At 44.1% G+C, this 11,977-nt stretch overlaps 3 protein-coding genes across 7 annotated transcripts in view; all 3 read left to right on the top strand.

The window, feature by feature from the left end:
- dgat2 (diacylglycerol O-acyltransferase 2) overlaps positions 1–11,977 on the top strand; it is a 659,593-nt gene that overhangs the window by 41,383 nt on the left and 606,233 nt on the right. The gene's annotated exons all lie outside the window — the stretch shown is intronic.
- The window catches only part of LOC109928510 (kelch-like protein 24), a 393,202-nt gene that overhangs the window by 19,042 nt on the left and 362,183 nt on the right, over positions 1–11,977 (top strand). The window lies entirely within an intron of this gene.
- Positions 1,681–11,977, top strand: part of LOC109913774 (glycerophosphodiester phosphodiesterase domain-containing protein 5-like) — a 309,738-nt gene continuing 299,441 nt past the window's right edge. For both annotated transcript variants that reach the window (XM_048598468.1, XM_048598469.1), the window contains exons 1-3: positions 1,681–1,786; positions 3,244–3,337; positions 4,112–4,257. In XM_048598468.1, coding sequence (XP_048454425.1) covers positions 4,198–4,257 — 60 coding nt within the window. In that variant the 5' untranslated portion in view covers positions 1,681–1,786; positions 3,244–3,337; positions 4,112–4,197. The remainder of the gene's footprint in view (positions 1,787–3,243; positions 3,338–4,111; positions 4,258–11,977) is intronic.

Below are 11,977 nucleotides of genomic sequence, written 5' to 3'. Positions count from 1 at the left end.
GTCTCTCTGGTAGGTCACCAACCACCCCCCACTCCCCATCCCATCCTGACCCTGTATGAGGAGCCAGGTTGCAACCTTTTAACTTCTTTAACTTTGCTTTCTGATTCGGTTCAAATTGAAGTTTCAGACCGACACACAGCTGGAGACGGCTTCTTCTTGTACTAACCCTGGAATGGAATGTAACAGGTCCCAGAAACATGCTAATCATGAGTCCCAGTATTTTCTTCACCTACTGGTTTTAATTGTATTCAATCCTTTAAGTTATTTGCCTTGATTACTTTTGGATTTTCTTCCCATTTATGTTCCTCTACCCTCCTCTCTCTCACTGTGAAGAGCAGTACAAAATAATTAGGCAGCCAGTTTGCCTTCTTTAAAAAAATTTGTTCGTGGGATGTGGGTGTCACTACTTAGGTCAGCGTTTCAAATTAATTTAGTTTTATGTGCAAGACAAATCCATTTCTCTTGACACTAAGCTATCTTCTCTCTCTTAATATACTTAGAAAAACCTTGGGTACTGCTCACAGTCTGTCTGACAAGTTTTTAGTGTACAGTCATTCAGCATGGACACAGACCCTTCGGTCCAACTGGTTCATGCCGACCATAATCCTAAACTAAAATAGTTCCGTATCCCTGTAAGCCTTTCATAGAGCCCCTACGGTGTGGGAACAGGCTATTTGGCCCAACAAGTCCACACTGACGCTCTGAAGAGCATCCCACCCAGACGCATACCCCTACCCTTTCTCTGTAACCCTGCATTTCCCATGGCTAATACCCCTAACCTACACATCCCTGAACACTCTGGGCTATTTAGCATGGCCAATCCACCTAACCTGCACGTCTTTGGACTGTGGGAGGAAACCCACACAAACACTGGGAGAATGTGCAAACGCCACACAAGCTGTCGCCCGAGGCTGGAATCGAACCCGGGTCCCTGGCACCGTGAGGCAGCAGTGCTAAGCATTGAGCCACCGTGCCACCTGCCTTTTTTTAATGTTCATGAAATTATCTAAATGTCTCTTAAACGTTGTAACTGTACCTGCATCCACCACTTCCTCCTAGATGTTCATTCCACACATGAACCACACTGTGTTTAGAATAAAATTGCCCCCATGTCCTTTTTTTTTTTTAAAAATCTTTCTCCTCTTACCTTAAAAGTATGCCCTCTAGTCTTGAAATCTCCCACCCTTGCAAAAGACACCTGCCAGTCACCTTATCTATACCTCTCATGATTTTATAAACCTCTATAAGGTCACCCCTCAATCTCCTATGCTTCAGTGAAAAAAGTCTTAGCCTTTCCAACCTCGATATAATTCAAACCTTCCGTTTGTAAAGGCTGTGGATGTTGGGAGTTGATGCTTTCAAGGCAAAGATTGGTTTTATTTAAAAAATATTGGCTCAGGGGATCAAGGATTGTGCGGAGCCAAGGTGGATCGATGCAGTTGAGGTACAGATCGACGATCTTCTCGTGAAATTCTGGAAGAAACTGGATAGGCTGAATAGCCTCTTCTTCCTGTTCCTAGATTCCCAAAACTTTCATGCTTTGGCAATTGAGGACATTGTACTGCTGCTTTCTAAACTCCATCTAATTCCCCTGCAGAACCCTGCGCTTTCAAATCATCCTCCCCTTGATTGTATGGACCACCTATGGGAGTTGATGCAAAATGCTAACTTCTCTTTATTCTCCTAGGTTGGGTTAACAGTGGTGCTGGTAGCTATTCTGGTCGCCGTGATCTCAGTTAATCAGTTGTGGAATGAAGAATGGGATATTATTCTCATATCGTTCCAAGTAAGTATTCCTTTCTCTCTCTTCTTTCTGGCCAGCATTGATTATTACTTGTCTGTGAGAAATGGGTATCGTGGGCTGGCTTAGCATTTATTGTCCATCCCTAATTGCTGTTAAGAGTCAACCACGTTTTTGTGAACTGCAGTTCCATGTAGGCTGTGATAACAAGGTGTAGAGCTGGATGAACACAGCAGGCCAAGCAGTATCAGAGGAGCAGGCCAAGCAGTATCAGAGGAGCAAGAAGGCTGACGTTTCGGGCCTAGACCCTTCTTCCCCCATGTAGGCTGTGACCAGGTCAGGATGGCAGATTTCCTTTGCTAAAGGATGTTTGTTGACAGTAGTTACATGGTCGCTATTAGGCTAGCTTTTCATTACAGATCTTTATTGAGGGCAAATTTCAGCATCTGCCATGGAGAGATTTGAACCCATGTACCCCAGAATTTGGTGCCCATCCTAAGTGTCTTAATCTGAGTGACTTGCTTGGCCCACTTCACAAGACAATTCAGAATCATCTATGTTGCTGTGGGTCTGGAGTCATATCTGCTGGACCAGTTAAGGACAGCTGATAACCTTCCCTAATGGGTACTAGTGAACCAATTAGGTTTTGACAACAGTCAATGACATTCATCACTGGCTTTCAGTTCCACATTTTCATGTTTCAGAGATGTTATGACCCACCTTTGGAGCAGGTGAGACTTGAAACAGAGAAAATATGTGCAGGTGTAGGCCATTCGGCCCTTCGAGCCTGCACCACCATTCAATATGATCATGGCTCATCATGCACTTTCAGTATCCCGCTCCCACTTTCTCTCCATACCTCTTGTACCTTTTAGGCGCAAGGCCACATCTAGCTCCCTCTTGAATATATGGGAATCCTCCTGACCACTAGAACACAAGAGCCCTCCAATTCCAGATTTGTTCATTGACTTCAAATTGGACCAGCTGCAGTGGGGATTTGAACCCATAACTCTGGAGCATTAACATGGATTGTTGTCCAGTGACATTTCATTATCATGCCCACCCTCTCTCTGCTGTGCTCTGCTTGTTAATTTTCTACTTCATTTTGCATGTGGTGGAATTACAATGGATGGCCTTCAGAGAATCGGAGAATGATTGAACACAGAAGGAGGCCATTTGTGTTGCTTTGCCTGTGCTAGCTTGTCTCCACAGATGCTGTCAGCTTCCAGTATGTCAGTGTTTTTCTCTGTTTTTTGTTCCCAACCTCCACATAGTTTGCTTTTATTTCAGTTTATCTTCTGTCTTCGAGAGGCCTCGCCAGTCAGCCCGCACTCTCTGCATAGACCTGCAATCTTCCCCATTTCAATTATTTATCCATTTTTCTTCTGAAAAGTTACTGTTGAAACTTTGTCCACCACGCAGCACACTCCAGATCACCATCGACTAAGCAAGAAAGTGAACTGTGAGATTGATGGTTTTTTGTTTTATTTCCACTCCAACAGGCTACGGCACCTTTCCTGCACATTGGCGCAGTTGCTGCTGCTACAATATTGGCCTGGCTCATTGCTGGGCAGTTTGCCCGATCAGAGAAAGTTGGTATGTAGTCGCCTGTTGATCCTTGCATGACTGGGTTCATTATCCTAACACCTAACTTCTCCGTCTGCCTAGATTTTTCTGGAACAGATTTTCTGTCTTGCCATATGTCTTGGGAGTTAGGTTTCTGTCCTAACTTTGTGGTGAGTTTGGCAGTTTGCTTTGCTGGGAGTTGTGAGCTGCTAACCGCTCAGCGAGAGCCACTGGTACTTGAAGCTTCTCTGAATAATGACAACAGCCATCTGTCATCTTTAACAAGGAAATTGCAGGTTTGAGAAAGGAACAGAGGAACAACAGAGTGAGAAATGGGATGAATTAGTTATGTCAGATGCAGAAAGAAAAATGAAGTGAGATAAAGACAGACTAGGTAAACAGAGAGAGCAAATAAAGACAGAATGAAGAAATTGGATATCTTTAACAATCTAACAACTATTTCAAAGCAAGAGAAATGAGACTTCAAAATGTCAACTACTACTTTTCTGGGCCAAGGCAGAAATACAAGTCTCATTTAAAAAGATCCTAATGTTGTTGAGTGTCAGCCTTAACTTTTCATGACATATTTAATGAACACCTGATGTAAACTAAGACTATTTTATGCTGCCATTTCTAGAAGGCTGATGGTGGAGAGGCGCAAGTCATTTGAGGATCAGCAGTTTAAAGGTGTATTGCCATGACTGTACCAGTAAAGTCTTGGCCCATTGTCTTAATCGGCATCTGTTTAGTCTCAAAGACCTTTTCTGTCTTGCCAGTTAATAATTTTCACTCGTTTGCTTTCAGTTTTTCAGATTTTTCTACTCTTTGCATATCTTGGATTCTTAGTAGCACTTTACCTGGTCCCTCTGATCATCTACTCTCCCTGCATCATGAAGAGGGAGGATTTGAGCCGGAGGCCAACGATCATTGGAAACAGGGGTGTGCCGATGGTATGTAACCACCACTAGCGTTGGTGGGCTAAATGGCCTGCTTTGTACATTTCTACAAGGTTCCATGTTACAAAGTGGGAAAGTATCATCTGTCGAGTTGGTGAGACATCTTCAACGCTCCTTGAATAGATTGGTCTGGGCAAGTGTGGGTTGGAGCAAGGCTTTTCCATCAGCTTCCTTGATGAGCGACTTGTAGAATGGGACGTTTAAGCCAATAGGGAGAGACTTCTGGGGCCGGGTGATGCTGGTGCAGGTGGAACCTAGAGGGCGGGTTTAGTATTAGTCAAGCACATTTGGCTCTACACTGTTGGTAGACTTGTGCAGTGGGAATGATCGCTGAATCACATCCCAGCGTGGCTGTAGCAGCAAATACGACGGACAGTTCCTGATTTGCGGATTCTTCCACAGGGTTTCCCATCTGCCTTCCCACCAAATCACAGCAGCAAGTTACTGCGGAGCTGCCTTGTGGGAACTGAGCCAGAGGTTATGGCCTGGAGAGGCGATGGTCTCGTGGCATCATCACTAGAACTATTAATCCAGAGAACCAGGTAATGGTTTGGGAACGCGAGTTTGAATCCCGTCATGGCAGGTGTGGAATTTGAATTCAACAAAAATCTCTAATTCAGAATCTTATGATCATGAATCCATTGTCGATTTGTCAGGAAAATCCCATCGGGTTCACTGATCTCCTTTAGGGAAGGAAACTGCCATCCTTACCCGGTCTGGCCTACATGTGACTCCAGGCCCACAGCAATGTCTTTGTATCTTAATCATCCTCTGGGCAATTCCAGATGGACAGTAAATGCTGGCTAGGCCAGTGATACACACATTCTGTAAATGAATGAAAGAAACAAATTGAGTCTGAAGAGGAGTCTAGGCCCGAAACGTCACCTTTCCTGCTCCTGATGCTGCTTGGCCTGTTGTGTTCATCCAGCTCCACACCTTGTTATCTTGAGTAGGACTATACTGTCTGGAATCTGGAAGAATTAACCATATTGTGAAGTACCTCAGTTTTAAGGGGTTTAACAGTGTTGCATTAGGTAGTTATGACCTTTTGTAAAGGGTTAACTGACATCACAAGCTAAGCTGCACACTTCAGGATATAAAGGACTAATCATTCTTCAGCTCTGCTTCTGGTTCTGGTGTTTGTTACTCTGAGAGTTGTAGTGATGTGAACTTACTCTTAAGTTGTTTCAGAGATAGTAGGAACTGCAGATGCTGGAGAATCTGAGATAACAAGGTGTAGAGCTGGATGAACACAGCAGGCCAAGCAGCATCAGAGGAGCAGGAAGGCTGACGTTTCGGGCCTAGACCCTTCTTCAGAAATCCTGCAAGATATCTTGCAAGAGACATCATAGATCTCAGATGCAATGTGACTAACTATTCAGTAACAAAAACAGAAGTTGTTGGAAAAACTCAGCAGGTCTGGCAGCATCTGTGAAGAAAAAAAATCAAGTTAATCAAGATCCTTCCTCAGAACTGATGGTAGATGGGAAAACATATTTGGTTTATATGCAGAAAATAGGGAGGGGGTGAGGGGTAGGGAGTAAATGATAGGATAGAGCCCAAAGAGAGAGAAGAGCAGTTGGATAGACAAAGGAGTTGATAACGATCTGGCTGGGAGGGTGAGTAGTTGTTAATGGGGACTGTTAGTGACTAACAATAGGTCGTGTGTAATGGCAGGAGATGTGGTAACAAGGTCTGGTGTGTGGGCCTAAACTAAAATTTTAACAGATATTCACCCCATACTGGTTTTGGAGGCAGTCTAGAGAAGGTTTACTGGGCTGACACCAGGTATGGAGGGGCTGTTTTAAGAGGAGAGATTGGGCCTGTACACCTTGGAATATAGAAATGACCTAATTGAAATATTTAAGATTCTTGAGGGACTTGACATGGTTGATGTGGAAAGCTTGTTTCCCTGTTGTGGGAGAGTCTAGGAGCAGAAGGCATCATCTCAGAATGAGGAGGCACACATTTGAGACCGAGATGAGGAGGAATCTCCTTTCTATTGAGGTTGTGCTGTTAAGTATAATCAAGGCTGACACCGACTGATTTTTAATTGCTAAGGGAATTGAGGGTGATGGAGCCAAGACCGGAAAGTGGAGTTGAGGATCATCAGATCGGCCATGATCTCTTTGAATAATGGAGCAGACTTGATGGGCTGAATGGCCTATCTCCGCTTCTATGTCTTTTATGTTCTTTTGCTGCTAATTTGTGTGTTTTAATTCTTTTTACACATGCCCCATTCTGAAGATAAGAATTAGAGACAGAATTAGGCCACTCGGCCTCTTGAGCCTGCTGTACCAGTCAATAAGATTATGTCTGATCTGGTTACACCAAGTTCCCATCTACCCCAGATAGTGTTCTCTTTTGAGAAGTATCGATGGGCTTGTTCGCAATGTGCCCTATTTGTGGGAGCAGGTGTTGAGTACAGTCCAACAGCCTGATTTCTCAACAGTGAAAATTATATTTGTTCGGTTCTTTTGTGTGTGTGTGTGCGTGCGTGCGCGCGCGCTTTGGGGGTGGTTAGTAATTCGTGAATATCCAACCTTTTGTCAGAAGAGAGAAATGAGACTGGATACATCAGAAACTTTATTTGAAGACTATGTGATGAGTCAAAATTAGACGAGCATTGTATTCCACGGCTCTGTCTGAGTGGTAGAGTCGTTATGGTAACAGGGCACCCGAATCACCACCAGGTCATTCATATACATATGTCGTGTTTGGGCTCAAATAATGTGCTTGTAAGTGGCTGATGCTAGCACTGTATTTGTTTCTCATTATTTCTGCATGCCTTTTTCACATTTTGCCTAATTTGAGAGTTTCAGCATTAGCATAAATGTATTTTTCTTAGCTCAGTGAACCACTCTCCTCACTCTTGTCTCTCATTGCTCCTCTCTCCTATCAGACTGTGAGCTGAAGGAGCAGATGTTGGCCACTCAGGCCATGAGGTCCTCCTAGATATTGAACAGCATGCCGGAGATGCTCAGCAGGTCTGGCAGCATCTGTCGAGAGAAATCAGTTAATGTTTCAGGTCCAGTAACCTGTCCTTGGAACTGATGATAATGACGATAATGTTGGTTTTTATGTAGGAGATAGGGTGGGGGGAGGGGGTAGAGAATGAATGATAGGTGAATATAGAGCCCAAAGAGAGAGAGAGAGAGAAACAGTTGGACAGACCATGGAATGGATAATGATTAGCCTTGGAGAATGAATATCTGCTAATGAGGGCTATTAGTGGCTAGCAATGAGTTGTGTGTCATAGTAGATTATGTGATATTAAGGCCTGGTATGTAGTTGGGGTAAATTCGTGAGAGAAGCTCATGCCTGGACCTTATGTTGTGCTTCTTTGGAATGTTGCAGAAGGCCTTGGACGGAAATATTAGCGCGAAAGATCAAGGGGGTTTATTGAAATGGCAAATGGGAGGTTGGTGTCATTACTATGAGCAGAGGTTTCCCCCAAAGCAGCCACCCAGGCTGTGTTTGGTCTTGCCAATGATCTCCTCCTCGATTTTTGACTGGAGTGGACACGAAGGGCCGAATGGGTCCCTTCTGTGCTGCAAATGTCAGAATTTTTAGTTTTGAACCAACTTCACTACACGATCATTTGTGGGATCTTGCTGCTCCAGTCACCTGAGTACTTTAAAAGATGTTGTATTTATCAAGCCAGTGACTTGGAAACCCATAACAGTTTAGACAGGTTATCTGCCAAATTCTTCCATCATTTAATGAATAGATAACAAGACAAGTATGAATGAGACAATTCGAGAGAGAGGTTCTGAGTCACACTCTCTTCTTTGTGGAAACCTACAGCATCGATTTGAAAGGATTAATCATTCATTATTTCAGTTGAATGATAATCCTATCTGATAGGCCAAGGACTCTCCTGTACTGCAGTTCCTCCATTGAGGTTATTTTTTGGAACAGATGTAGCTCAGTTAATAGCACTCTCTCTTGCTTCTGAGCCAGATGGTTGAATGTCCAAGTTTCATACCAGAGACTGAGCATTAAAACATCTGGAAAGAGAAAAACAAGCCATCTCTCTGAGGGAATGCTACACTGTCAGATTCCATCTTATAATGAGACGTGAAACAGAGACCCCTTCTACCCAAAGAAAATATAAAAGTTTGTATACATGCATGAACAGATCCAAGAACAGCTTCTTCCCTGCTGTTATCAGACTTTTGAACGGACCTCTTTAATGTTAATGTTGATCTCTCTCTGCACCTTCCTGGCAGCTGTAACATTATATCTTGCACTCTGCTCTGTTACCCTGATGCACTAGTATAGTACGATCTGTCTGTAAAACACATAAGACAATACTTTTCACTGTACCTGGGTACACATGACAGTATTGAAACAAATCATATCAAATCTTGAAGCTTAAGGGACAGTTGCTTAATTGTGATCACATTTAATAATTCTATGGTTACCAAATTTGTCGTGTTTCTGATATGTTTAAGTATATTTTAAATTCAAGGTTATTTTGTTGACAAATGCAAGAATTTGGGCAAGTGTACAATTTCAACCTAACAATATTTTAATTTTTTTTCCGCTGGGAAAGGTTCTGAAGTACCTAACTGTCAAGTGTTTATTTTATATTTATTTTGTTTTTCAAGATTTTCATCTGGGAACTCCAAAGTACTGTACGCATAGAGTATAGTTTATCAACTTGTGCATTGTTTCTACTGAGCAAAATATTGTCCATAGGAGCCTAACCTAACTCTGATTTTTAACATGGATTCCTATGGGAAACCGTGATTCAATTAAAGTCCCTCCACTTAATGCCCTAATTTTCGACATTAAGTGAGGACTCAGTGTACAGACCAAGCATTTTGTTAAAAATGAGAGACATGTTGTTAAGCTTTTGTCTTGTACTCAGCAGTCACCTTAAAAACTTTAGTTTGTAACTGAACTTTCATGCATTTTACATGGCAATATTTCCAGCAATCCAGGTTCACTTGCCTGGTCATTGCCTGATTTTTCACAAAGGAATAATTGATATTTCCTTTTTAAGAATAAAATGTTATTCTTCTGGCTGTCCTAATGAGTGTACGATGAAAAGATTGGACAGTATACCTGTTTTCCTCAGCAATAGGAAGTAAAGTCAACCAGTATTTATCCAAGTTTGGAAGAACGAGAAGTGATCTCATTAAAACATCAAGGATTATTTTTCTCTATCCATTTGTGCGATGTGGGTGTCGCTGGCTGGCCAGCATTTCTTGTCCATCCCTAGTTGCCCTTGAGAAGGTGGTGGTGAGCTTAAAGGGCTTGACAGGGTAAATGTTGAGAGAATGTTTCCCCTCATGGGAATTGAGAGAATTAATTTAGTTATGACTTTGAAGCCATTATCGATTGTCTCGGGGGTGGGGGAAGCCCATCTGGTTCACTAATGTCCTTTTTAGGGAAGGAAACTGCCATCCTTACCCAGTTTGGCCTACATGTGACTCCAGACCCACAGCAACATGGTTGACCCTTAACTGCCCTCTGGGCAGTTAGGGATGGGCAAATAAAATGCTGGCCTAGCCGGTGATGCCCTCATCCCGTGAATGAATAAATAGAAGGCACCAATTTAAGACTAAGATGAGGATGAATTTCTCTTCTTGTAGGGTTGAGAGTCTTTGGAACTATTTGCCACAGGGCTGTGGGAGCAGAGTCCTTGTGTATATTTAATTGATTTTATTGTTACGTGTATTGAAATACAGTGAAAAGCATTGTTTACGAGCGGTACAGGCAGATCACAGTAAGAAAAGAATGTACAGATCAAAAAGACTTAGACAAAGGCATAGCATAGGGTGTGCGCTAGGTGAGATCAGTGTTAGCAAGATCAGCGTTATTTGAGGCTAGAGAGTCTATTCCTCAGTCTAATAATGGCTGTGGAAAAGCTATTCCTGAACCTGTTGGTGCGTGTGTTCAAGCTTCTGTATCTTCTGCCTGATGGAAAAGGTTGTAGGAGGTCATTACCGGGGTGCGATGAGTCTTTGATGTTGGCAGCCTTTCCGCAGCAGTGAGCCGTGTAAATGGAGTCCATGGATGGCAGGTTGGCTTCTGTGATGGTCTGGGCTGTGTTCACAACTTTCTGTAACTTCTTACTGTCCTGGGCAGAGCAGTTGCCATACCAGGCCGTTCTGCACCCAGACAGTTTACTTTAAATGGCGCATCTGTAGAAATTGGTGAGGGTCCTTATGGACATGCCAAATTTCCTGAACTGCCTGAGGAAGAAGAGGTGTTACTGTGCCTCCTTGATTGTCGCTTCTACGTGGGAAGTCCAGGATAGCTTTTCGGGGTTATTGTCACTTTGAGAAACTTGATGCTCTTCACTCTCTCAACCTCAGTTCTGTTGATGTCGATGGGGTTGTGTTCCCCTCCTTTCTTTCTGAAGTCAATGATCAACCCTTTAGTTTTGCTGATGTTGAGAGAGAGGTTGTTCTCATTGCACCATGTCACCAAGCTCTGTATTTTGACTCGTCGTAAGGATGAGATAGATTCTTGATCAGTTGGGAATCGAGGGCTATGGGGAAAGGGCAGGAAAGAAGTTAAGAATGCCAGATCAGCCATGATCCTACCGACTGACTGAGTGGATCCAAAGGGCTGAATGGCCTACTCCTGTTCCTATTTCTTATGGTTTTGACGTCGGTGAAACAGATTATTTGATCAATATCTAGATTTTTTTTTGCGGGAGCTCACTGTGTGCAAACTGGCTGCCACATTCCCTACTTCCTGACATGACCTGACTATAAAGGGCATCCTGAGGTTGGAAAAGATGCAGTGGAAATGTCCCTCTCTCCCCTTCCTGGACCTCTCTGTCTCCATATCGGGCAACCACCTAGAAACCGATATTCATTTCAAGCCCATCGACTCCCACAGCTACCTAGAATACTCCTCCTCCCACCCACCTTCCTGCAAAAATGCTATCCCCTATTCCCAATTCCTTCGCCTCCGCCGCATCTGCTCCCAGGATGAGGCATTCCACTCCCGTACATCTCAGTTGTCCTCGTTTTTCAAGGACCATAACTTCCCCGCCTCGGTGGTCGAGAACGCCCTCAACCGTGTCTCCCACATCTCCCGCACCTCATCCCTCACACCCCGTCCACGCAATAAGAACCAAAAAAGAATCCCCCTCGTCCTCACGTACCACCCCACCAACCTCCGGATCCAACGCATCATCCTCCGACACTTCCGCCATCTGCAATCCGACCCCACCACCAAAGACATCTTTCCCTCCCCACCCTTATCTGCTTTCCGGAGGGACAACTCTCTCCGTGACTCCCTTGTCTGCTCCATACTCCTCTCCAGCTCCACCACACCCGGCACTTTTCCCTGCAACCGCAGGAAGTGCTACACTTGCCCCCATACCTCCTCCCTCACCCCCATCCCAGGCCCCAAGAAGACTTTCCACATCAAGCAGATGTTCACCTGCACATCTGCCAATGTGGTATACTGCATCCGCTGTACCCGGTGTGGCTTCCTCTACATCGGGGAAACCAAGCGGAGACTCGGGGACCGCTTTGCAGAACACCTACGCTCGGTTCGCAACAAACAACTGCACCTCCCAGTCGCGAACCATTTCAACTCCCCCTCCCATTCCTCAGACGACATGTCCATCCTGGGCCTCCTGCAGTGCCACAACGATGCCACCCGAAGGTTGCAGGAACAGCAACTCATATTCCGCTTGGGAACCCTGCAGCCCAATGGTATCAATGTGGATTTCACAAGTTTC

The sequence above is a fragment of the Rhincodon typus genome, chromosome 6 (genome assembly GCF_021869965.1).
Source record: "Rhincodon typus isolate 14 chromosome 6, sRhiTyp1.1, whole genome shotgun sequence".
NCBI lineage: Eukaryota > Metazoa > Chordata > Chondrichthyes > Orectolobiformes > Rhincodontidae > Rhincodon > Rhincodon typus.
This window is presented reverse-complemented; position numbering and strand designations above follow the sequence as displayed.